Here is a 27,793-nt window from a genome sequence, read left to right on the forward strand (position 1 = left end):
TTACCTGTAACAATCTACATAATATACAGAACACTCCTGCCTATACATGTTTGTGCGCAGACCTACACACTACTGTCACCTGCTGCAGAACAGTCCAGTCTACGATATCATAAAAACTGATGGTATTTGCTTAAGCAACTCTTTCACCCCTCTGCCTTTCTATTAGTCTTCCAAGACAGACTTTAATATTGTATAAAAGCTGTCAGCTATCACAGCTTTTAAAATTCTGACATGCATTTGTTGAATTTGCAGGAAAATGGGCCAATTCCAGATCCATTTTCAAAGAACACCCTCACCATAAGCCTCATGCTTTTCGGTTTACCAAAAAGAACTCCAAACACATCTGGATTAGTCCTAAGCCTCTTCCATGCTCCCCCACCAAATTACAAGCAGAAACACCACAAAAGAATTAACGCTATCATTTCCAAAGCCAGCATCACTCAATCTTTGAATTGTAACACACCGTTTGCTTACCTCGCTGTTGTGGCCCCTCAAATTGAAGTTGATCCTCTGAGGGGTGTTCCGGTCCCTCCTGCAATGGCTGGAAGTAAAAGTGACGCCTACAACTCCTCTGCCATTGCCTGTTGCCAACCAGCCTTCCTCATAGTACCGCCGCCTGCACACGGGCTTCTCCTTCTCACTTTTGGGAACTCTCCCTTTCCAGGAGAGGCAGAGGATGTTGGAGTCACTGCAAAGAACAGGCCCATGTTCCACTGCTGCATACATGCTTTTTAAATATTTTATTTTTTGACATAGGAAAGTAATGTGTCTAGCGCACAAAATTTAAATCAATTTTTTTCTTGTTTTTTGTTTTTTTTTATTGATAAGACTGACCTGGGATAGATCATTGAAAGGGAGGAGGATGGGGTCAGTGTTTATAAATATCCACCAAATGCATAGTGAAAAAATTCCTCTATAAAAGATGATGGCAGTTGGCTAAGAAAAAGTAACACTTAAAAAAAAAATTCAGGTTCATTTTTTGTTTGTTTTTGAGTCTGTAGAGTGAGGGTGCACTTATCCTTTGGAGAGACAGCTACTTCGTAAGAGGCGCTCGAGAAATGGTTTAAATCATCTTTTTGCTCAACTTGATATAATCTTTATACAGCCTGAGATTCCAGTTTAGCGTAATGCAATTCCAGAGACAAAGAGTTGCAAACATGTAGGTTTCAAGTAACTTAAGGCTTTTAAGATTTCCTCCAGTCAGATTTTCTTCAAAAGTTCAGTTGCAGAAATTTAAACACACGCACATACATATGTATATATATGACATTCATCTTTTCCAAGCTGCCCTCTGGCATATCTTTTCCATCTGACGTATTTCTGCTGCTAAAGCTGAAAGAGATTGCATAAAGGGAAAAAAAGGCACACAAACCGTGCGAAACAACAGACCCAGACTTGTGCAGGCACTGGTGTGCCAGGTCAGATGGGAAATCCCTCTTGGTACCGAACCGCTTGTTGGATTCAAACGTTTTTGCAATCCAAAGCCAATCCAATTTTCATTGCAGCACTTTTTTTCCACCAGAGACTCAACAGAGCCTGAACCATTTATCACGCTATCTTGCCTGCTTTCCCACTTTTTGCTGCCACACACGAATGACAAAGAAGCCCCCTCTTCATTTATAGCAGAATCAAAAACGCTCCAAAGCTTTTAGCTTTTAAAGCAGATAAGTTTGCCTCAGGTGAACCATGAAGTTCTCTCTCTTCCAAAACAGGCTTAAATGTCAAGCTGTTTTTCCTTTACTTTTCCCTTTTTTCTGCTACAAGGAATCACAGACTTTTCATTCTACCAAAACCAAATGCCAGAATTAAAGCACATCAAGTAAGCAATCTTTCAAAATCTTCTAAAATTCAAGGAAGGAAGAAACATATTCATCTAAAAAAGAAAGAGAAGCAGCATTAAAAATCTGACTTCCTGGTTTCACTATTTCTCCATGTATTTTCCTCGCTTGTTTTATCGGATCTTTCCTTCTTGATGCTTGTCTACAGCACAGATTCATAGTTCCAGACACAACATTTGCAGCTGTACAAGAAGGAAACATATGAAGTATTCCAATCGTTTTATTTGAGAAACATTTATGAGCTCAATTAATTAATATGTATATCACACTATGTGAAAAGAGGAAAAAGGAGAGGGAGAAAGAATACGCAAAATGATGACCTGGTTAACTCAAGAAGGATGACGAGGATTCTTCAGTTCAATGCCCAGACTTGTCCCATAGTTCCTCAACTTACTTACTTTCAGTCATCATCGCTCAACATATAGTCACGATTTATTAGTCCATTCAGAAACTATTGAGCCCAAAGCATACTGTGCCAAAGATGATACATTATGCCCCTGCAACAACAAAATCACTTTCCTCCGCCCTCAGTATTCTTATGTTTCTCTCACAATTATTTAGATTGTGGAGGTATTTCTTAGGCTTTTGCTGCGTGAGGGTGTTTTTTCTTCCTCTTCTTGCAAACTTTTTTCACTTGTGAAGACCGTGTAGTAAGTCGAATATTACTGGCAGGTGTTTTTCCATGGGTTACCAATTCCTGTGCTGTAAAGGTGCTCCATCTGGTACTTAAATTAATTTTCATCAATTGCAAAGCTCTCAGGAATACGTGAAAGTCAGTCTAGGCGATGACAAAAACATGTGCGCTTTCATGTACATGCGGTACATACACCAGCTCGGTGAACCTGGAACTCAGAGCTGCAGCTGCCCTCTCAGCTTAGCTGTGGTAACCTTGTAAGGTGCCCGTCACTCAAAGCTTGAAATCTCTGCGTTCTTCCGACTCTGCAAGACAAAAATGCACACAACACATACAAAAAAAAAGAAAAAAGTGAAAAAACAGGAAAGTAAGCCACAAAACAATTCAGAGATATAGGAACTACTGTGACACCAATCAAAACATGACATATAAGCATTTTAAATAGAACTTATCTATATAGATATTTTATATGAAATATCTACACCCACTTTTTTTTTGACTGGAATTGCTGGGATAAACTCCTAACAAAGACTCCACAATTCTGTGGAGTGAGAGTTGGAAAGGGAGGTATCAGTGACAGAGCAGACACACAGTTAGATCCCAAGGGTCTAAAAGAGAACCACAGGCTGACTGAGGTAGGCAGAGACGCCTCTGTGTCCATCCAGCCCAACCCCAGCTCAAGCAGGAACATCCATATACATCTGAAGTACATGCATATGCAGAGTAATTGCTTCTATGCAGTTGTTGCTAAAGAGATCTCATTTAAACTAAGAATTGCAACAGTCACATTTATTAGCACTGTAAAAACAGGCTTGCCTACACGACACGTAACACTGTACTAACCTCACTTTCCTAGCAACTAACCACTTTTTTCTGTCAAGCACAGACGTATCATCTATAACTGTTTAAAACATCTGTATCTACGGACATAGAGAGCAAGGCAAGGCCATAGGGTAGTTCACGAAGCAGTCAGGAAAACTATCCCTGAGGTTTGGTGAGTTACTACTGGAACTTTTCAGCATTACAACTAATCAAGATATAAAAAAAAATGTCTACTACCATTTTATTTCATCATAGTCTGGCTTTGAACAACCTTTGTATGCAATTTCTGTTGTCATTCACTGCATAGAAAATCAACAGCTTGGAGAAAAGTACCCTTCCCTGCATCTTGGTTAGTAGCCCACTCTCATCTGAGTCTGATTTATGATCAGATTAAGGATTAGAGAAACAAAAAGCTTCTCTTCTTAATAATATTCTAACTGCATTAGAAGGCAGAGATGAAAATATCTAACTGCAGAAGGAACAGTCAGTCAATATTCAAATATCTCTCTCAATAATGTCCTGACTATAAGACTGAATTCATATTTAAATCAGTGAAGGTCAACACCTCCTCTATGTTGTACTTGAATTCAATAGACAAGATTAAAAAATACCTTTAAGACTGTAATTCAAAAAGATAGTCTGAATTAAGATTACATACATACTAAGATTTAATTCTTCCCACTCTCCTCTCCTTCATTTCCATCTGCTGAATATTTCCTAAGAAGTAATCTAATTAGAAGAGGCAAGTCTTCCCCCAGGAAAATCAGTATCTGATTTAGACATACACACCATTTTTCTTTCGCCCTTACAGCAGTCCCATAATCCTGCTCTTCTCTACAAGTCTAAAACAACCTTTTTGTCTTCTTTTTCTCCTCCAAGAAACACAAATGGTAACCACCTCTGTCGCAAGGCGTGTGGAAGAGCTGAGGATAAAAAGCCTGGTATAAGAGCTAGCTGCTACTTCAGTATAACCTTAGCACTAGTCCAAACGCAGGTTGGGCTCTGCATAAAACAAGAATTTAGCCTTTCAGATCAAACTTTGAAACTGAAGTTCTAACCATAGGCTTTTACTAATCCATCTTTATGCATGTATTCCTTTGGACTGGGGAACGTGCTAATCATGAAAGTTCACTGGATCAGGAAGTAGCTGTTTTCAGTTATTTCTAGCACTAGTTGGACACCAAATATCAACTAATTGCAGTAATGTAATTTTATTCTGAGAGCAGATTAAAATTTCTTTGTTCTGGAAGATGCTACTTGAGCCCATGCTCTAATACTATTCAAAGCCCAGTGATATAAAATTAGGTAGTTAGCTAACAATACAAAAAATATTAGACCTGCAACACAGGAAAATGGATCTACACTTATTTTGTTTTGCTATGCGGTATAGCTCTTCTTGAATGCAAAACCAGCAACAACAAGTTATGTTCTGACATTACAGGAATGAATTCAAGTATTAATTTAAGGCAAGGAAAAAAAAAAAAAAAGGTTATTAGCAGTGGCTCTCCTACTTGTGTCAATATTTAACCCAATGTAACTCCTAAGTGTTTCCATTAGCTTATATAAGTGTTAAGCTAGTTAGACAGCCAGAGAAATATTTGCTTGTTTTCATGCATCTTTCATTGAGGTGCCTCTTTTTTGTTGACAGAAAGAAGTCACGCGCAGCCAAGTGTACCAATACTGCAGCAAGCTCTTCAGCATTTTATGTTTATTCAAAACCCCACTCTTCACAGCTTAGAGTAGGGTATCTGAAGGTGAGACTACAAGGAGATTGGGAGGGAAACGAAAGCAGAGAAGGAAAAAGGAAAATGCAAACAAGTATTCAGTATTCTAAATTATTCATTATCTTCCAAAATAAATAAATAAATAGAAAGACTCACAGTAACCTGCATTTTCAACATCCTGACCATGCAAAAATCTTATGGAAAGAATTGTAAGCTACAGAGTCTTTGAAAATTTGAGCTACCATATATCAGGCTCTTTTAGCCTAAGCAATTTTCTTCCTGCCATGAGGTCAAAAGAAACAGCAGTTTTTCCTCCCATATGAGAAGGGAAAAATGTATACCTCTATCAATGAAGACCGCAAGATCCCTGCGGTAAGGGAAAGAGACCTGTTCTGAAGGATCAAACCACAACTGATTCTGTACAAGCTGCTGGCAGATGATCCCACCAGCTATCAAATAGTGGTTATGGGATTAACCTTCAAGGTTACTGCTAAACAAAATACTACACAAACTGTGCTTCTCATAATACAGACACTCTATTCCAAACCATACACTACAGAGCTAGAAGCTAGCCAGGCAGAACACCTTTTGTTTACGTAATCCAATTTACAAAGCAACATAAATTAAGTAATCTTATTCAAGTGGAACAAAAATTCTTTATCAAAATGAACTACTCAGTTCCTAAAGGACTAAAGTAAGATTACTGGTTTGCGGGGAAAAAAGCGCCAATTCTGTAGGGGAAAAAATTATATATAATTTTGACCTGAGCAAGTACTGGTTTCCCTTCACTCCTCTCCTCCAATTATCTTTGTTTCATTCACCTTCCATTGTGCTGCAAGTTACTGAGGTTCTCATCCTTCTTTAATATTACAGAAAAACATGCAGTTTGGAGAACATCATTCTAAATGAATACCAGTAAGGCTGTAAAGCCGTTCTTCATGCCAAGAAAAACAAAAAAGTTGGAACAAGCTTAATTTGTGTTCTCTTTGTTCCTAAATAGCTCTCTCCATAAATTTCATCCTTCTGCAATTCTAGAAGTTCCTCCCCTGCTCCATGGCAGCTGTATGGCCTGGGCAGGACCAGTCAGTCATGCTAATCTGAGACGTAAAGACATTAGTAAACCCAGCAGAGCTGCACAGAAACAGGCGACAATGGCATAATGCCAGCTACTGCAATCATAACTGTCACTGCACTAATACAGATGCTGTAATGTCACTCATATATGGCCATACATTCATAAGAAAATGAGACAGAAAATACATCTGTCGGCATATGGAATGAAATGAAGCTTACATTAGCAGCTGCTCAGCAGATATCCATTATGAATATTGACAGAACTTATTTCAACACAATATTCCAATAAAGAAACACCACTAAAGTGCCTTCAGGAAAGCTGCTGCCAAGAAAAACACCAGTGATCCTTAAGTAAACTGTCTGAAGCTATTAATTCGGTGTTGCCAAATTTACATGTTTTGGAAAAGGAAGGGGCCTGGAAACATGGAAGGCAGTAAATTGTTAAAGTCCAGCCTAAGGAAGAAGTGAGGTAAACAAGTTGTTACACCGTTCATGGGGAAAAGAAATCAGAAGAAGCCTAGCACCCATCCCACCAGACAGATCAGCAAGCTGATCTAGCTGAAAACACATCCTCCAAAACCAGCATCTAGTTTCCACCTGGACCTGCTGCCTTACATCAACTGAGCACACACATGCACTGCAGGGCTCTCCCATGCCAGACAGGGTGCAGGGAAAGAGGTGAATGCCACAGCAGTCCACGTGGCTCTAAAATTGAAGGTGTACTCAAAAGCTTCTCTCTTTTTTCACTTGAAGCTGAATCAATCCTGGTGCAGGCCCAGCCTGGTCCCACATTCAGCAGTGCCAGCAAAACTGTGAAGGTGGTAGAGCTGTACAGCACGAGTAAGAAACAGGGAAGGAGAACTTGTGAATAGAATTGCTAATTGAATGCTTTCTAGGGTAAAATTTGGGCTTCGCGTTTCTGAATTCAATGTATTGCCCACAGATAAGAAGAACGAAAAGCTTATCTCTTAGGGGTGAAGTTCAGATGGCCACCACAATGTTCTGGAGCAAAGGCCGGGACACATGCTGTGCTTTCAGATAACATGGAGTGGGATAAAACACCTCAGAAGGAGGCTGAAAGAGCTGTTTCAGAGAAGAAAAAACGTACTACCTCTGTTTTAAAAGTGGAAAATTACAACACTGAAGCACACGTTCAAAATCCTTAGAGCTGAAAAGAAATGTAGCACGAACAAGTCCTTTCACTTACAGGTATGAATCTTCTCTCTCAAAAAGGGGTCAAAATCCTCAGAGCACAGAGAACATTTGTACAATCCATATTTCAGGGGACACTGACTTAAAAATCAACTGAGTCTTGTTAATGACATTGAAAAATGTTCAGCAGAGCCCCAGCTCTTACCATCTCTTTTCCACTGAACTGAATGCACTGACCTTGCCTGTAATTACAGCACAACTCCTTTCCCTGAGGAACACTCTGCAGCCTGCAAACATCCCTGGAGCCTGCAGCAGCTCTGTATAGTTCCTAATTATCTCCAAAATCTGTCCACAGACTCTCTTAATACTTTCTTCTGAACGTACATTGAAGTTTTGCTATGCACCCCCCAAATCCCAGTATACCCTTGTATGTGACACAGACTGCAACACTGGCAATAATTTTTAAAGTTTTAAAAAAAAAAAAAAAAAAGGAGATGAGGGAGGAAAACAGAAGGCATTGGTTTTCAGAATTCATAAGAGCCCCACATAAAGAATTATTTCTATTGGATAGCAAGGATATTTCAGTCAGAAATTTGATAAACAGTGGGTAACTACTGCAGAGCAGCATGGGCATAACACACAGCAGCAGGGCAGGACACTGGGTCATGTTTCACAGTCTTTGGGTTTGGGGAACAGGAACTTAGCTCTAGTCTTGCCTGCCCCTCAGATGTGCCACAACCAAAGGTTTCAGCCTGTGTTAGAGGACTTGCATCCACCTCACAAAAGCAATGCTTGGAAGTCTAGGAGCAAAGGAGGGGATACTCTCACATAAGACACACAGAGCTAAGTAACAGCTACATCTCTCTCCCATACCTGTTCCATTTTATTTCAAAAGCACAATGTCTCTCTCCTTGAGGAAGTCTGTGCAAAGCTGTCTATGTTAAAAGAATATCGTGTCACAAAGACAGATTGAAAGAGTGATTGCCTTATTGCAACCTTGAGAAGCAAGTTGCTATAGAGGCCTCTCTAGAAGTTGAGAGCTTTAAATGAATGCTCTCAACAAAGCAAAGATTTGCGTATGGAAGTGAGTCATTACACTAGTAAGACTTAGAGGGCATCAGATCAGCTGTGCACATGTGCCCAGGGTGGTGAATGATGGTTTTGAGTGGATCAGTCTGTATTAATGTGACAAGCGTTGACTGGTCCTCTATAAAACAGAGGCAAGGAGGCCAGAATGAAGCAAGCAAGCATTCCCTATGCACAGTAAGACCATGCTGGGTATCTGCCAAAGAGGCAGAAGGGGAATGGTTTTAAACTAAAAGAGTGGACGTTCAGATAAGATATTAGAAAGAATTTTTTCATTCAGAAGGTGGTGAGGCACTGGCTGCCCAAGAGGAGCTGTGGGTGCCCCATCCTAAAGGCAATCGAGGTCAGGTTGGATGAGGCCCCTCCTGGGCAACCTGCTAGTGAGCTGCAGCCCTGTCCACAGCAGAGGACTGGGGCTTGGTGTGCTTTACAGTTCCTTACAGCCTAAGCCAGTCTATGACTCTATAATACATACTTTTGTGAACTGGCATAGCAGTCTTGTGTTCAAATATTGTTGTTTTGAAAAGCACTTTGCAATTATGATTTGCTTTTCACCCTGGCTAACCCCTCCTGTTACACACATAAAACATTTAGACTCATAAAACAAAAATTTCAAGCCAGAATAAGACATCACAGTACAGCGCACTACGAACAACTCTATCATTCAAAAATGTTACAACAATGACTCTAAACTTTGTTTATAAAATTCATGTTTACATTTAATTGCATTGATATATCCATTGGTTAACATTCCACGACATTCATATTTCATGTAATTTGTGTACCTGCAGTCACCTGATCACGCTTGTTTCTGTTCAGTTTCAAAGCTATGGAAAATGTCCTTCCTTTCAACAAACACTCAAATTTCACCAAAAAAGAAAACTAATGTTACAGATTGACATTTTTTAAGTAGAAGCAATATTTCTCAGTGCTTTATAGCTAGTGCTGATATTTATTTCCATTTGTTTTCCCACAGAAGTTATGTAAGTGCCAACTTGATGAAACCAATTATTTCTCTTAGTCAATCCAAAACTCTCGATACCTTTCAGTATTTTTATCTAATCTATGCTTATGAGATTTTCTGTTAACGCTCAGTTTCAGAATCCATGAAGCACAAAAATCCAGAGGAAAGACTCATCACAGCATCTAAATCCACTGCCTCCAGATACAGAAGATAAATGCACCTGCAGAGCTAATGTACTCACATGCACACGGAAATAAAGTGATCCACATTACACAGGAGAAAATACACTGACATTCTTCAATTAGATTTTTTTTCTTTCCCATTTCCATGTGTAATCTGCTGCCTTTACCAAGGAGCACAAGGATCCTCAGATCAACATGGTGAACTTTTCAAAACCGCCAGGAAAAAGACTGACTCAACTGAAGAATGTCAGCTTCATACATTTTTTCTGCTTCATTATGAAGAAAGGAATTTGGGGGAGTAATATGATGGCACTTAGTAAGTGAAGTACATGCACAAAGTTTGGTCTTTTTCACTAATATTTTTCTTTTCTCTTTTTGAATGTGACATTATATTCCTTAGGATTCCACCCCGGTTGCAAATTCTAGTCAAAAGCAACAATAAGGTAAAAGGAATATGAGGTCATTTCATAAATAACATAATTTTGACCTGAAACTTCAAAGCCATCTTAAAATCAATGTTGTTTTTTTTTCCTTCCACACCTAGAATTACTATATTCTTAGACAAACTAATTTTATTACAATAGCTTTTCCATTTAATAAGTACTTTACAAAGTAGCTCTACATCTGTATAAAACATAGAACTTACTACACTCTTTTTTTTTTCCTGCATAATAAATAGTGAAAAACAGAACAACCCAAGGAAAAGAACTGCTAAGACAAACTACTGCCTTGACTGCTCCCTCTCAAAATGCCACATCTATACATGTGTTTCTCTTCTATACATCAGTAAGTCTGCTTGCAAGCTGCCAAAGAAAATGCTTCTGCTTTTTCTGGTAAGCAGCTTGGCAAGGTAACATCTTAATCTCACAGTGTCAGTGGTCCCCTTGAGCTCACAAAGTCTATTAAAACAAATTACATGAAAACATATGCAGGAGTTCAATTCTATCACTTAAGAGGATTTGTACATACCAGTTTCTTTTGAGATTCAGGGAACATAAGATGGTATACCATTTTAGTACCTAATGCTGTTACAAAACCCTAATAATTTCTCCATCAGCTACTGTTTACAGACCACAGAATAACAGGAGGTTTACTTGGTATGCTTTCTTGTTAACAATGCTAACTAGACTGCACTGATATCAACACTTCAGCTGTATCTGTATCAAACAGCCATGGGCTGCAGTAGACTGATGCACAAAACAAAAAGAATTTCAACAAGAAATATAAAATATTCAGTATTTCATAAAGCTGATACGAAGTTTCTGAAGTTAGGTAACTCAAGAATGACGTTTTAAGAAAATTCCACTCCAACAACAAAAATGACATTACCTTTCACTTACTGTTCTACCAAATGACAGCAGGAAACAAAGCTGATGAACAGAAATTACCACGTTGAAATACAAAAACTCCCTTCCTAACAATTAAAAGAATGAAAAACCTAAATTAAATGCAGGATAAAGCTAGCTACTCAGTGATTCTAAAACCTCAAACATTACACTGGATCATTAACCTATCAACCCTGCAACATGAACAGCAAAATAAAGCCAGACACTACAAGATCACAGACCAACATCCCAGAGCAATGCAGGGATCCAATTACCAGCAGCATCTCCTGCCAGGCAGCCAGGCTCCCGTGGGGACAGGCAGCACATACACTGGGATGTTCTACACTAAGGCAGCGTTTGCTTCTTACATAGAGCCATGCAGATGTCACAGGATTACTGCCACTCAGTGCTCCCACCTTTACATTTATCAAATCTTCAAAGCAGAGCATAGCACAGCACTTACAGCTTTGTGACATTCCTCCATGCAATGTATCCTGTGACTATAGGATGTTGCTCTCCTGGAAACAGACAAAAGCCGAGCTCTGGGCTGACAGAGAATGTCCTTTATTGCTGCTCCTCAAAACTGCACCCAGATTGACCAGAGCTCTAACAAACTAAGAAAGCAAACTCCAGCTTTATCTTCTGTGAGCCCATATGCCATTGTAAATAAAAACGGGATCCACACAGGTCAGCTCTGTTCAACAATTATTACTGTTTGATTTGCTCTAAAGCACAGCTAGAAATAACTGAAGCTTTACCAATTTTCAAAAGAAGCTTCTATAACTACATTGGTATGCCCTATGGGAACACGACTCTGTTACTCATAGCAACCTTCAATGATTTAAGCAGCGAGCCCTGCTCTTCCCACAGCATCATTAATACTCAGAAAGCTTCATCATTCTTCACAAAGAGAAGAAAAGCATTCTCAGTAAAACATTGCTCTGCCTCGATGTCAAGGAACTAGGACATTTTGCTCTGAGAGCAAATAAGGCCTGGCCATTACCTTTTATTATGATTTTTGACAGCACTTCACAACAAAATGACAGTATCTTGGGCTTTTCTTTTCTTTTTTAATTCTTAGTTTATTCTATTGCTGCACTGCAATTACCCTCAATAGATTCCATTCTTTACACTTTCATTATTTTTAAGAGCTCTCTCCTAAACACACATCAAACTCCATAACATTTTCAAGAAGCATTTTATTTAAATTTGGCAGTGACAGCTACTGATGTTTCACATAAATGGGGATCCACCTGTTTACAGATACTGGAGCTCTCCATCCTCAAGCAACTGCACAGTTGGCACATGACACTGTTATCAATGGCAATTTAACGCCTTTATAATACCTTATCTCTTCAGAGATAAAGCTTTATGGCAAAAGTAGGACAGTTAGTACACAGTTAGTCAGGACTGCTTCTATAAGCCCTTTCTCACTACTTGCAGAGTGGCACCTTGCCTTGAAGGCAGGTATGCATTATACAATTTTTTAGCAGCTTTCTACGGTAGGTATGACACTAGTTATACCAAATAAGGAGACCAAAAACACAGACCTACAAGGAAAGTAAAATGTTCAAAGCAGCCAACGCAACAGAAAGACTTCTTAGTCTCCAACACCTCCATGACCTATGCCCTGGTTCCTAGGTCCAGTCAACCTCGGTCTCTCTGTTCACTGCCTGCTGCCTGTCTGACTTCTCCTTGGGCAGACTCTGCTTAAACCAACAGAAAATAAATACCGAAACAAACAACAAAAAAGCGAGGAGTACTCTCTGAGCTCAAACAACTCACTGAAAAGTCAAATGAGGGTCAGAGCTGAGGCAAAGGAACAGGCAGGACCCACAAGACTTATGTGCAGTCTAAGAAACAGTAAGACGTTAGATCTGTTCAGCTGGGCCCACGGACCTTCCTCATGGAACGCAAATGGAGAACCTTCTCCAATACTGAAGGGGAAGACAGCATCAGAAAAAGAAACAGCCACTACAGACATCCAGCCTGTAAGCTGTGATCCTATCATTAATTTATCTGATGTTTCCCTGTCTGTGTCCATCTGGCTTCAAAACCTTTCTATCTGTTTTGGATTCGCAGGAAATGCCATAACCAACATTCTGCTTTTTGTTCTCATATTTAAAAATAACCATTAACATTTGGTGAAACACATCATGTGTCAAAATACTTCTCCTGTGGCTCACTGCAGGAAGACAGGCACACGGGCCACGTTAATTCAAAATGATTTACAGTAACCAAGTGTGGGTATTATCTCCATCATCAAGCAAGGAAATTTGATTTAGATATATCATTTTGATTCTGAATTACTACTCCTGGTGTGATAGAGTCAGCTACTAGATAGTAACCTTAAACTGATGCTGATTTACAAGCAAATATATCAACCCCACATTTGATACTTCTGTTTACAAACTGGAATGTCATAATGCATTCACATTTAAGTAATTGCGATACTTAAACATACAGTTATCCAGATTATTTTCATACTTGATGTTAAAGAACAGTAAACAGACTACTTATTCTCTGAACTGCCGTATAGATACCACTGACACAGAAAGCATCCCTGGCATGGATGCTTCAGCGTTACAAGAATCAGCCTAGAAAAAGAAGGTACCACTGCCAACCAGTCAAATCCAATGTCACTGCAGTTGTCAGGGATGGGAGGAAAAAAAATAAGTTGCAATACTGTAAAGTATTACACTAGGGGATTATCTTGCAAACTCAAAGTGTGTCAAGCTGGTTTCAAAGGAAACTGAAATTTCATTTACACAAATCCAAGCTATACAAGATTTAGACAATATTTAGACAACATTAATTATAAAACTACAATAGACATTTTGGACACACATGCTTCTATTATGTTCTGCATTAAAAACTACGTTTGTTTTTGTTTTCCCCTGCTAACAAAAGAAGTATTAACATTATGAACTGAGCCTTCTGGACATCACGTCCTTAAGAGAACTTCTTAATCTCAACAGCACATTTCATTTCCTACTCTTTGCAAGCTTTTTCATAGTTGCTTATTTTGAAGGGGGAAAAAAAAAGACAAACTAAACTAAAACAGAATTTTCTGTCTATGCCTACTGAAGAAAATCTGTTGCAAAGTGAGCTGCCCCTTTAGCAAACTGAATTCAAATATTTACCAAGCAATTTCTCTCATTTTGGTCATACGACATACTTAAAATTTCACCTGAAAGTATTTAAGAGGCAGTCATCATACTTATTAGCAAAGTTATTTTAATTAAAGTTGATAAGTTACGCTAAAGTCTGAATTTGCTACCATGCTTAGACTAAAATGGGCACTTAATAGTACATACTATATCTTTTCTTAGCTACCCAGTAAATACCCTCTAACATATCCTAATTTAAAAAGAAAAGGGCAAATTTTTGCCTGTGAAAGCTACCTCCTCCATTCAGGACTTGTGTTGTCATCACCAAACAAAGAGGTCCTGAACCTCAGTTTCAGAGCGGGGAAAGAAGATAATGCTGAGCTAAAAAAGTCAAACTACCAGGAGAACTGCACGAGCTATAAGCACACATTCTCTCCTCTTGAATCAGCAGCGGAGTGGTTACAGTCTCCACCACTTACAGCAGGAGAAATATCAGGCTGTCACAGCCAGACTGCAATGTGATTTGTCCGCCAAAGCCTTCTGAACACACCAGTTTTATTTTCTTTGCGTTTTTGTGTTTTTGTTTGGGTTTTGGTTTTTTTCTAAAAAAGAAAAGAACAGATTCTTTATACCTCAAATCTCAACATATACAAGATTTCAGACTGATGAATGTGGCATCAACGTAGCATGTCAGACTCATAGTACACAGACCATGTAGAAATTAGAATTTCTTCTTTCTCCTCAGCCCCAAATTAAAGCAATCTACTTACATAGCCAAAAGAAGAAAAAAATAACCATTGTTTGCCGAGCTCCGCAGTGTCATGTGGCAGCAGTAAGGTCAGCCTTTAGAAGTTGGCTCCAACCTGAGCAGTGACTAATCTGCTCCCTTCCTGCTGAGGACACCAGGTCACGACAAACATCGCTCCTGTAGGGCAGCTAATGATGAGCCAAAGGGAACCCTCTGACAGGAAAACAAAGGCACAGGGAGCAAGTTTCCTTCTGGGGCTATGAATTAAGGTCATACAGGGAATGAGCCTGTTGCAGGTTCACAGGGTGAAGAAAATAACACTTGAGATTTATGCCATTTCATTTTGAAGCCAGTACTAAAGCTCTGAATCAGACTTCAGGCATGGTATCACTTTCCTAGGCTGAGTACACATGCCAAAAGCACATACTACAGTGTCATCTGCCACCAAATATAAAGGATGATGCATTAGCTTAATGGGGATGCAGGGTGGGGGAGAATCTGTGCCCTTCATCCTAGCAACAGCATTTGTAAGACACTTGCATGCTTGAAGAAGGAAAAACAAAATTGAAACGATTGAAGCAATTTATTAGCCTGCCAATGAAACGATAAATCATCTGACATCAGAAATGACATGTTCATAAAATCCACTGAGCAAGATAATCCTGTCTCAACAAATGAGGCATTCTTCATACAGTGAGGTGGGAACGTGTATTAGGAAAACAATGTACAATCAACAATTAAGCAAGACACAAAATAGAGATGAAAAAAATTAAGATGACAGCGATTACTTTTGTATTATTCCAATAAAGACACAACTGATAGAAGTAAACATGTTTGCTTTCAAAACTGAACAGAAACTGCAAGCACCTGAGAGAAGAGATTGTTATCCTCATGCTAGATTGTTTCCAGACATTTTTGGCTATTACTGTAATTATATACCAGAGCTGAGGCCAGGGAAACAGGACAGAATAGAAATACCTCTTTTCAAACAGCATGTCTCTCCTAGTGCAAAAACTGCATAGAATATCTTTATTTCATTGCATATAACACGTATTTCCAGCAGTGGAAAGTAGGAAGCAACCTTTACAGCTGATTCAAGGTGTAAGTTCAGCAAAATATGCCTCCACATACCAAGTTATGAACACACTCAGATGCTCTGCTGATTTTGCTCATAACCATGAAGAGACAGAGTATTTAATGGAAGGACGACTGTGTACTACATGACACAAAATGAATTTCCATGATACTAAGAATCTAATAAGCCACTGACAATAAACTTTTGTTTTCTAGCTGAGAAAGAAATCTGTTGTACTGCAGCATTTTCAGGCTTTCCACTGACATCACATAAGGGAGGAGGCAATTGTCCCAAGGCAGATTTAGACTTATCACCAAAATGACAGAACGTCTTGTTTATAATTAAACTCATCAGTAAGGATTTCAGAATTTAGATGACAAAAAAATCAAACAGAATAAACAAATTACTCTAAGAAAAATCCAAGCTTTTGCCCATTTAGTTTGTAAATATCAGAGAAATTACGCAACAGATATTCGAAGCAAATAAGTGCTAAGGCAAATAGCTCTCAAAATCTGAATTTTTCTTAATGTTTCTTAAGCCTTTGATCCTCCAGGCAATACAGAACACGAGATATCTCTTTATTAAGTCTGAAAAACTTAATATAAGAAGGGACACTGAGGCTTTCAGAGCAGCAGCTATATATAGATCTTGTCTGAACATGTTTTTGTCTGAGCGGTGTTTTGACTAAGTCAACACTAGAGTTCTGGGCCTGAAATTTTCCAAAACACAGAACAAAAGGTCTTTGGCTGTCAGTTCACAAGAAGCCTGCTGCAAAATACACTAGATACCCTAATGCTCCCAAACAAACTGTGCACTTCTGAGAGTTCTCTTTTGTATGGAAACCAGCGTCTCCCATAACTTCTATCACTCCTCCTTGTTACCACTTAGGCATACTTTAAAAGAGACTGCTTTGAAAAATTCTGCTAGAAAAGCTTGAAAGAGATGGCCAGAGTGCTACAGTACAGGCCACCTAAGAAACATCACAGCACAGGTAGTGAAAACCTCCAGCAGTATCACGGAGAGGAACAATGCACAGTATCAACAGCATAGCCACAGGAGCTTATCCTGAAAGAAAGTCTCAAAAGTACAGAGGGACAAAAGAAGAGACGGGACAGCGGCATATCATCTTTTGACAAATGGAAGCCCCCAAGAGAGCCCTGAATTTACTCAGGTACTCAAAGATGGCAAGTAAGCCTCTGAAGAGAGAATAAGCCTGCCCAAAATTAGAAAGGATCAAGAGAGGTAAACAAGATACCTTGTAAAGAAAGCAGGCAAGCAGCTCTAGGCAGGGCACCTGGAAAGCCTCGCACAACTTGAGAAACCTAGCAAGGAAAATTAGCATGAAAGAATGTGATTTTGTTTTTCCCATTTCTGAATAAACATCTGCACCAGAACACTGATAAATCTCAAAACGACGAGCAAGGACCTTTTCGCCTTTTCTTACTGCTCTGTATTGGTTTTAAATGTACAGATGGAAACAAAATGTACAGAAGGTATATAAGTGAATGAGTAAAGGGAAAACTCACCAACGGTGGTGCCTTGACCGAAGCAGCTGAGGCAGTCCTCCCTGGTGAGCGATCTCCAAGAGATACTGCTCCAGTGGGAGTCAGCCCTTAAATGAGGTCTCAGAGGGGATGGAGTCAAGCTCCACCCCTCCCGGGAGCACAGCTACATCACTCTCACCTGTGCTCCCACAGCTGACCCCATGCTTGCCTCAGCTGATTAATCAGAGGTTCAGGCTGTGATTACCAATCTCCCATACACTGCTCCCTTTGACATAGGGAATTTTATCTCTGCCTTGTTGCCTTGAACTACAACCCTGTTTGCCAAGTCTTTACCTGAACCTGAAACGCAAGAAGAGAACAGACCTAAGAACAGTTGACTACATGAGAGAATGAAGATCACATCTGTATTTAAGTCGGAGCCCATAATTAGTGTCTCGGAGGGGCTGAGGAATAAAAAGCAACAAAAATACCAACTCTGCTTCAACCAATACCAACTCCCTCACATAAAAAACAGGCAGCTCCATGCAGAAGTTGTGACTGTATAACCTTAGTGCTTAATTCTGGTCTTAATCAAACTATGAAATGGATAAAATGTATTTTTCATATCACATACTATCCTGTTCAAATATAAATCTGAGGCATAATAGCTGAGTAAATATTAAAGAAAGTTATTACAGGAATTAAGAGTCCATTCTCCAAAAAAATAAATCCAAACATCGGAAGAGATTTTTCAAACAAGAGCAACCGTGCTTTATTCATTCTGTTTCAATAAACGCAGACATAAAGGATTGTGTAAAACGAAAACACTCCCTACACACAAATCTGTGGGGAAGAGACATCTCTATAAAGTTGAATAGTCAATAGAAGTGTTTTCTGTTACACAAGAAGCAGGAATGCACTCAGCTGCCCAGTCAACCCTTCCATCACAAACGCACCCTTGCCAACAAATGATCGATACAGGCTCTTCATTGCTAACGCCCAAAACTCCCAACGTAGCACATTTTGATTCAGCCATACTCCAAACCTGCAAACAGGTGGAAGAGTCATTCAGACACAGCAGTGCTTTAGTGAAGACATCTGACTGCGTGCCTCACATACAGGGACCTCGTCCAGGCACACATTTTCTGCCAGTCTTTTCAACATATCGCTACTTAAGTGCCACTGTTGACAGTCTACAGACATTAAGAGAGAGCCCCAAAAGCAAACAATCTCAAGAATAATAAAGAAGCAGTGGAGTTGCACTGCACTACTTTTGGTTCACTCTCTCTTATTTTGGCCCCCTCTCCTTTTCTGCATTTTTTATTTTAACCTTTGCACAGCCTACTCATCCTCTGTTAAGTGAATGTTTGACTCGTGTCCAACTACATGATGATGTTACTTAACATGACCCTGAGTCTTCAATCTTCTATCCAGTTTTCTGAAAGCGCTTTGCTAGCCTAAATGCTCCTAAGGATAAGTAGGAAAATAGCATTATTCCCATTATACCACTGAGTAAAAGACAATTAAGCACCTCAAGGCAATACAGAATCTCATGACAGAAGTAGGAGGAGAGTAGAGGAGTTCTGACTCCCAATCTACTGCTGCAACCATCAGCAAACGCACAACAGAAGTAAAACCCAAATGTAACTACCCATCTTGGACTACCATAGGTTCATAAAGAAAAAAAAATAGCAATCACCATAACACTAATCTACATGGTAATGTTACATTTATGTGGCAGTAACCTCCCAAAGGCTGCTTCGCCTTCCCAATCACTAAGACGCTGCTACCACAAAGACCAGACAAGCAGAGGCAGTACTTTGAACACACACCAGGAATTACTGGAATACCTGAAGTTTTCTGGCAGATAAGTGGGACTTTCCCTACACAACCGAATCTGAAATTTGATCCACAGGAGTCACACATTTATTAGGAAAGACTGGATAAGATCCCAGAAGTCATTAGGATGCCTCAAATGAATGTAAAAGACTATTAAAATTAAGTGAAATCAGAACAGAACCCTCTTCTAAAAATAGATCTCACTGTGCAGCCAAATGTGCATGCGTGCAATTGGTGATTTATTTCTAAGTTGGAACAACTTTCCAGCTAGATTTTCAGATCAGCTAACATAACGAGATGCTCTGAAACAAAACAATGAAAGGCTTTCAAAAATGTCACTTGGAACAATCAAGAGAAGGAACTGAGCATTACCAGTACTTAAACATCTTTCACTGAATGCTTTCACACCAGTCCTGCCAGTGAAAACCACAATAAAATAAACGTCTTAAAAATATTCCAGGGAAAAAGAAACAAACACCACCATTTCAAGAGCTTGGTTAAGAGTTAGGCTCAGAAAGCAATTAAATCTTAGTCCACATACCAACAAATGAAAGGAGTAAACATAAGTGAAAACAACCGTTTCCACACTGGTATGGACACTGAGTCATCAGGTGACATTTATCAGTGTGACAATGCAGCTGGAGGCAAATCAATAGGGTCTCAACTCTGATGACACATCTGTTCCATTACATCTTTCTTTGCCAAAACTGGGCTACTAGGAGATGATCTACTCCTGGAGACACACCGTAAAAACTAGGTTACTACCACCCATGCAGAGGTCCCACTATTATTTAAGGAGAGTTTTTGTTCTCTGTCAAACATGAAGAAAACTGATCACTTCCATCAATAAAAATTCTCAGGTTTCACTCACTCTTGGACAAGGAAGGAGAAAACAAATTCAAATGCAAACCAGAGAACAAAGTTTCAATGAGCAATGCTATTTTAAAACCAGCAAGAGCTTGTTCTGTCACCACAGCTCTGGACAATCAAATCACAAATATTTTCTCTCCAAACCAACAAGTTGTTTCCTCACACCAGAAGTACTTAAACCAAATTCCAAAGGGGGAAGGGAATGAATGAATAAACTACCCAACCTTTGGAATAACCATCCTTTGATAGCGACTAAATACTTTCTTGTCCCATGAAAACAGAACACTATCTTTTTTGAAATCTTTAAGCATTACAGGTCACGTTTAGCCCAAAACAACCACTATTCTGGCCATCTGCTCTTTACATTAATAACAATTGCAAAACCCTCTAGCAGGACAGAAAACAACAGTGTATTATGAGAATATCCAATATAATCTTCTTCATCGCCTCCCATGCTACAACATCAGTGGCGGCTCATTTATCTCCTTTGCAGAAAGAACAATTTCCAAGCCAACTGCTTTATTAATAAAACTAAGTACTTAACCTTTTGAGAATGAGAGGGGGGCTAATATTGCACAGGCATACTCCTAGCACTACTACTGAGCTCAAATTGTACTTCTTCATACAACATACTTTCCTCAGTCTCACCACAGGTCTGGTGAAGACACCCAAATGCAAATCTTCTCTTTGCAACACTGGGAAATTATGTACACTGGATCAAACACGTGTTCCATTGTTATTCTACTGCTATAAAGAATGGCTCCTCAGCAGGTTGGTGAAATCTGGGAAGAATCCGCCTCTGAAAATCTGTTGTTCATAGGAAGGAAACATAATCACTTAATCCTATGCTTTGTATTCACTTTTAATAGAACCTATTGCTGCATATAAGTTTTTTTGTTCAACAAAACAGACTAATTCTTGCTCACGATGGCCTACTGTCATAATGGAGCTTGCTATAGCTAACTTAAAATAAATAAATAAACTTTTTTTTTTTTTTTTTTTTTTTAATCTCCTTTGGAAAAGCTGCAAATGGTTCCAAATCTCTTATCAGTAACATAAAGTTGTTTAATTTTCTCTCTTGATCATTCATTCAAGACAGCAGATTTTCACTGCTTAGCCTCCCATTTCGTTATAAGACTCCAATGCATTTATTTAAATCTCTCTCCTAGAATTCAACCACCTTTATCACTCTAATTAATTTTGTAAAGTTGCCAGGCAATAGGAGCTGCATCCCCATTTTCTGTTCTGACAAATAAAAAATAAAATAAACCTGTGGAATACATGCCCATGAAGGATCTTTGCCTTAAGCATCAACAAAACCATCTTTAAAGATCTGCTAGCAAACATTAGCACAGAAAAGGAGGAAGGAGGAATCCAAGCCAGGAATAAGTCCACATCGAAGTGGGAAGGTCCCAAAAAGGCGTCCGAGCCATCAAAACCATCTGATTTATAACACTGTTTCTTAACGGATGAAGTAAAAATTCAAGAAGTAGGGGCTGCAGGAGGGCCATTTCATTGCATGCTGTTCTGTTTTCAACTATTCAGTAACATCTAACAATGTTTTGTAAATAACCGTGCAACAAATATGGGTGCAGTACCTGTCTTCTGCTACACCGCTATGATAATTGCATACTAAGAGCTGATTTAGTAGCTCTATCTGATTAAGTTTTAAATCAAAACTTTCTCCATTCTTACAAATATTCACAAACTCAGCCATTACCTTTCAGAGGCCCACAACCTATCTGCAGGTACAATTCATACTCAGATATCAACTCCGCAGTCTCTACAAAAAGATACATTTCTAAGTGCAAAGCTGACTGTGAAATAGAACCAGAGAACTGCTGAAGAGAAATGCAAGATATAAGCAAACAGGACATTACTAAAAGTGAGAAGATGGAAGAGCTATGTCCCAGTAAGTAAGATAAAGCGCCTCCACATGTCTGACATTCCAGATGTACACACAGAGCAGTCAACCTCAGCCATACAGGTTTGATATCAAACTCTACAAATTAAACATAGCAAGCATTTGCACTGTGCAAAACGAAGGGAGCGGAAGAATATAGCTTTTAACCTCTCAACAGTGGAACTGTGTTGTGTTTTTCCATTTTATTTGTATTTTTCCATATTATTGTGTGTGTGTCTATTAAGCCCATTCCAACCCAAGCCAGTCCATGATTCTAACTAGAAATGAACACCTCCATTTCTATCAGTCTTGCATCACTAGATGCTGCAGATGTTAATGTCTCTGAGGGTTCAAAAAGGGATTGCATAAATTCATCACAGCTATTAAAAACTAAACGATTCAGTACCAAATTGTCTGTTAAGAGATCTCTAAACTGCACCCTGATAGAAGCTAGTGAAGCTTCCTTCAGACATCCAGCTATCTGCACACCCTAAGCACCTGCTATCACTCATCATCAAAACAAGATACTCATGTGGAAAACACCTCTGGTCCGAGCTTATTCTTGGTCGGCATTTCTTTCCACAGGAAAAAAAAAATGAAGGTAAAATATCTAAAGCTGTTCAACACCTACACTACTCAGTTCCCTCATTTTCAAGCACTATGTAGGGCACTTGTATAGCAGCCAAGATATTTATATAGCAACAGTTCTTAATATACTTGCATCACTCACGAGAGCTGGGGAAGGCACCACAAATAGATAACTCCTTCTCCCTTAGCTGAATTCATTCCCCCCTTCGAGTTTTACTTAACACTTAAAATAGCTTTCTGAGTAACATTTGTGATATTTTTAATACAGTGTTAACTATTATCTACAGCCTGTATTATCTAAAATAGAGGATTTGTGTTAGTTTCCCTTCCATGTACTTTACTCAGGTATTAGACAGGTAGATCTTTGGGGCTGTGTTCTACTTTTTAGTTATTTATGACTAACGGGATTTCCTAGAAGTCAGCCCACCATTCCGACAGAGCAGAGACTCGTTCTTTACGAAGCACAGCCAGCAACACTCCGCTGCAAAGCAGAACGAGGTTCCCACTGCACTGGGTACTGCACCAACACAGAACAAAAAGGAGCACATGCAGCTCTTGCACTCTCCCCGCTCAATGTAAGAACATCACAAATCAAGGTCTTTCTCCAACTAAAGAACCCCTGTGGACCTTGATCCACTCCTGGCACAGCAATAAGCCCACCTTTGCTTTTCATTATGATTTTATTTCTGCTCATCTCCAGAAACACTGCTCTTCAGCAGTGTTCTTAACACATGCAGAATCAGAAAATCATAGAACGGCTTGGGTTGAGAGGGACCACAATGATCATCTAGTTTCAACCCCCCTGCTATGTTCAGGGTTGCCAACCACCAGACCAGGCTGCCCAGAGCCACATCCAGCCTGGCCTTGAATGCCTCCAGGGATGGAGCATCCACAGCCTCCTCAGGCAACCTGTTCCAGTGCGTCACCACCCTCTGTGTGAAAAATGCTGCTTTTGTTTTGTATTGTATCCAACATCACAATCCTCCCTATGTTTTTCATCTGCTTAAGTGGTGCCAGGTAACACCGATAAAGTATATGCAGTAATTTTCTTCAAATGGCTGCATGAATAGATACGGCTTTGGCCTCCTTCCAAATATTACTTAGCAATTACTATTTAAACTAATGAAACAAGAAGTGTTTGAAGATTTTATTTAGAAATCAGTTTAGCTGACAAGATATTCACTTCAGCAAACATTTAATGAGAAGAATGTCTTCACAGGAAATTATTCAGCCACATGTACAAAGCAAAAGAATAGACGATACTAGTACTGAAAAGTGATAGATTTCTTATATTCTAATGGCCAAATTAGTCTTCAAATACATGTTTTGCGAAGAGTATTCTGCACTAGACAAGGGCATCAGTGATGATTTAAACTCAGGAAACTAGGAAAGCATGTATGACTCCTAGCAGGGTGGGATCTGCTAGCTCTGAAACTATGCAGAGGACAATCAAACAAGCCAGGATCTCCATGCCATGCAAAGAGCCCATATTTCCAGTGGGAGGCTCTCAAAGACAGGTGTGATATGTTCTAGGTATCAAAGACTTGACATGCAGCTGAGGAGTACTAAGGTTTTTCATAGTATAAGCACAAAGCAAAAACTATCAGAGACCATTTTCTAAAAAAATAAACTTTTAAGTACTGTAAAAGTAAGTAAACAAGGACATCAACTAAAAATGACATGAAACAGGTGACAGCAGATGAAATAAATAAGCAAGGATGATAGCAATAGTCGTGTTGTGTGTGTGCGTGTCCCCCAAGACAAAAGGTGCTGAGTCACAAAATAATGACCACACAAATGGGCAAAAAAAATCTCCTCCATGAAATATGTAAGGTGGAATGGTACAAAGATGGTAACAGATATTCAAAAGGTTATTTATAGGGGACAAACTCACCAACATGGATGCCTTTGCTTGGAAATGCTGAGGCAATCTCCACTGGGGAGAGATCTCCAAGAGATGCTGCCTTAGTGGCAGTCAGCCCTTAAATGAGGTCTAGAGGAGGTGGAGTCAAGCTCCACCCCTTCCAGGAGCACAGCTAAATTACTCTCACCTGTGCTCCCACAGCTGACCCAACACTTGCCTCAGCTGATTAATCAGAGGTTCAGGCTGTGATTACCAATTTCCCATACAAAATAGGACCTCTTGAATCTTCTTCCACAGTAATCTGAATCTACACAGATCTAACAAATCTAGATCCTGCAGTGCCTACAGGCAGGCCCTGTTTTCACATAGAGTCAACTGAAATCACTGATCTCACTGCTTGCTGCCTGTAAGCATTTCAGTACCTTAGGGAAGTGCTGCTATCCCCTTAATGAAGGGTCTACAATTCAGACATTAGTTACAGGAGCACATTTCTTGACAGTATCACACACAAGGAGTTCCCATGCAAATAAAACTGTAACAGTGCTGTTATAAAATCTTTTGTATTTCCTAGCAAGTATTGATAAATGATGATGTTTCTGAAAACAGAACACAATTTCTTTGTGCTATTTTGGAAAATATCAGCACAGTATAAGAGATCTCAAGTCCTAAACTAGATTGCTTATTAAAATGCACCAATACTAACATTAGTGATCATCTGTACACCAAAATTGGTAGAGACAGCTGAGGGGGGGGGGGGGGGGGGAAGCAAACACTATTTTAGAGGGTGCACCTCACACCTCCTGTGCCATAAGTTTGTTCTGCTTCCAGAAGCATTACAAAAAATGGGATACTTAAGAAGAAACAGTTCCAGTCAATAGCAACAAAAGCAGGATTCCAAATCACCACCTCTCACCAGCTCCGCACGCTGAAGAGGAAGAAAGCCAAGAAGATGGAATGGTTCTAGTAATACAAGGAACTCATTCAAGACTCCCCCTTACTTCTAATAGACATCAAAAGACATCTGTACAAACCCTCTCAGTGGCAAAGCTCCTTGGTAACTGGAGGCACGCACTGTGATTACTTGGAGCCCCTTAAGAGAAACCTGTCCTCAATCATTCTCTAACTCATCCATGAATTTGGTTAAGCCCTCTGCAGGGTCACTTTTTACATGAAGCAGAGAAGCCTGCTCTACCTAACAGGAGCAAGCTTAGCTCCCAGCCTTGGCACAGGAGGAACAGTACAAAATGACCTCAGGCACCATTCAGCAAAATAAAGCTGTTCAAAACAAATGTGAGCTTGTGGGGTTTTATCATAAGGAGACTGGGTTTTTTAATCAATACCTAATTTCTTAATCTCTTACGGAGTTTCTTAATCACAGTTGGACAGTGATATCTTTATGAGCACTAGGGGACGACCCTCCAATAAGAAAATCATAATTACATTGAATTCCTTTGCAAGGTGTTTTGAAACCTACTAATGAAAAGTACTGTTAAAAGCTGTACATTCTAAGTAAGCTTAATAATAACATGAAGCGTGTACTATTTATTTTCCTGGATGCTAATCATAAACACAACGAATTTTATTTGGAAGTCCAGCAGAAGCAATCATTTCTGTGATAAAAGGATTTGGGGGGCTAACAGAAGTTACATGGCAAGAGTTTGCTTGGTGTAAGCTTACAACAGAACCAAATGAATCTATTCAGCAACTTATCAAAAAAACCCACAGCGGATGAACCAACCAATTAGGAACTCAGTATAGCTCCCAAAGGGAATAAGCAATTTCAGAAGAGTGAAATATGGGAAGGGCTTTAGAATAAACACCTGTTGAGTAGGTGAGAACAAATTCCACAGGCTGCCACTCAAAAGCAGAGACGTATTGTACAAAGCAATCCACTTTCTATAAAAGTCATTCACAACAGCAATAGCTGTCAGTCTTCTGGGCTGTTTTTGATTTGTAAAGCATCTACCTACACACACAGACCGCAGCCTACTGCTTCATTTCAGCCCCGCTAAAACTGATAATTACCTTTTTATAAAATACCACTGGGAACACTGCAAGATAGACAGCTTTTGGAAATAGTTCCATCTCACTTGGCTCTCATCACCTATACAAAAAATGAGGCCCACTTGTCCACATTTCCCTCGCAAGAGCTCTCTTGGGTGAGGGGGCCGCTGGCATGAAGCTATTCCTCAAATCTGGATTACAGGATGGAGTTGTGAGCATCCCCCAGGGATCACCATCATTTTGCTATTGAAGAAAAACGTGCGATGGTACAGTTGAAGCAGTGTTACCAGGAACTGCGATGTAAAGAGAAATCTGTTCTGTGACTCGCTTTCTTTCTTTTTTTTCCTTTGTGAGAACTGACTAAGCTTTCAATAGAAACAGTTAAGCATTCGTGGCTCACGTTCACACAGTCATCTTCAAGGGTGCCAGTACCCTATGATGGCAAAACACTCGCTTTCCCGAGCAAGTGCTTGCTATTCTGCATTTCATTAGTCAGAGAGTTTAGGGCTTCAGACTTACGTTTCACAAATCATTTTTAAAGACAGCCATTAAGCAACAACTGTGCTGTTTACAGCTGCCGTGTGGGAACGCGCCAGCAGCACGTACCTCTTACCTAACCTATCTACTGCACGGCGCACTGCCCACCCCACCACTAACATCGGGACAGGCGCTCTCAGCCCGGCACAATGAAGTCACCGACGAAAACGACACGAGTGTAATCCCGTTTTTTAAAGAAGCAGAAAAAGATCTTCTCTAGTGAGGCCTTTGTCTGCTCCTCCCGAGATATCGCGGGGCTCCGAGCACCCGAACGTACAGATAGATAACCCGGGCGGCCCTTCACCTCGCGTTCCCCCGGGCACCCGGGCACGTTCCCCGAACCGCCGCTGCGAGAAGAGGGCATCCAGCGGCACTCGGAGCCGCCGGCCGGTTCCATTCTATGCTGTACTACGCGGCCCCAGCAGCAGCGCCGGCCGGGCGGACCCCGGCGCTTCCCCGGCGCCCCGCGGGACGGCTGGGAGCTCCGCACGGAGGGACGGGGAACGAGCAGGGCCGAAGCGGCGCCGACGGCATCGCACCCCGAGAGCCGCGCTGCCGGCCCGGCCCCAAGGAGCGCGCCCGCTCCGCACCGCCCGCGTCGGGCGCAACCGGCACCGGAGAAAAGCGTGCCACCCGGCCGGCCTCAGGCTAATCAGAACCGACCGCCAGCGACGGCAACTCCCCCCACCCCCCGAGCGGGCTGCCCGCCCGCCGGAACAAAAGGACAACGGCTGCAGAGCTGCCCACCCACCCCCGCCCCGCCGCGGGGACCCCCCGCCCCTCACTCACCTCAGCGGAGCGGGCGGCGGCCGCTCGCAGCCCCGCGCTCCCTCCCCGCGCCCGCCCCGGCCCCGCGGCACCTCCCCCCGCGCCCTCCCCTCCCGGCTCCGTCTCTCACCGCTACCGGAGCGGCGACGGCGGCTGGGCCCGACTCCTCGCCACGTGACCCCGCCGCCACGTGACCACACCG

The 27,793-nt window shown here is 40.6% G+C and overlaps 1 protein-coding gene across 5 annotated transcripts in view; it reads right to left on the reverse strand.

Moving 5' to 3' along the window:
* The window catches only part of TULP4 (TUB like protein 4), a 142,159-nt gene extending 114,366 nt beyond the window's left edge, over positions 1–27,793 (reverse strand). For 3 of the 5 annotated variants that reach the window (XR_011903033.1, XR_011903032.1, XM_072331408.1), the window contains exons 1-2: positions 27,722–27,793; positions 475–2,777 (exon numbers count right to left, since the gene is read on the reverse strand). Coding sequence is in view for 3 of the 5 variants with exons in the window: in XM_072331408.1 (XP_072187509.1) it covers positions 475–726 (252 nt within the window). In the remaining 2 variants the exon portion in view is untranslated. Of the gene's footprint in view, positions 1–474; positions 2,778–27,100; positions 27,190–27,612; positions 27,680–27,721 lie in introns of those variants that run through there. The other 2 variants (XM_072331409.1, XM_072331410.1) reach the window with 2 other exon arrangements.

This window comes from Excalfactoria chinensis, chromosome 3 (assembly GCF_039878825.1).
Source record: "Excalfactoria chinensis isolate bCotChi1 chromosome 3, bCotChi1.hap2, whole genome shotgun sequence".
NCBI lineage: Eukaryota > Metazoa > Chordata > Aves > Galliformes > Phasianidae > Excalfactoria > Excalfactoria chinensis.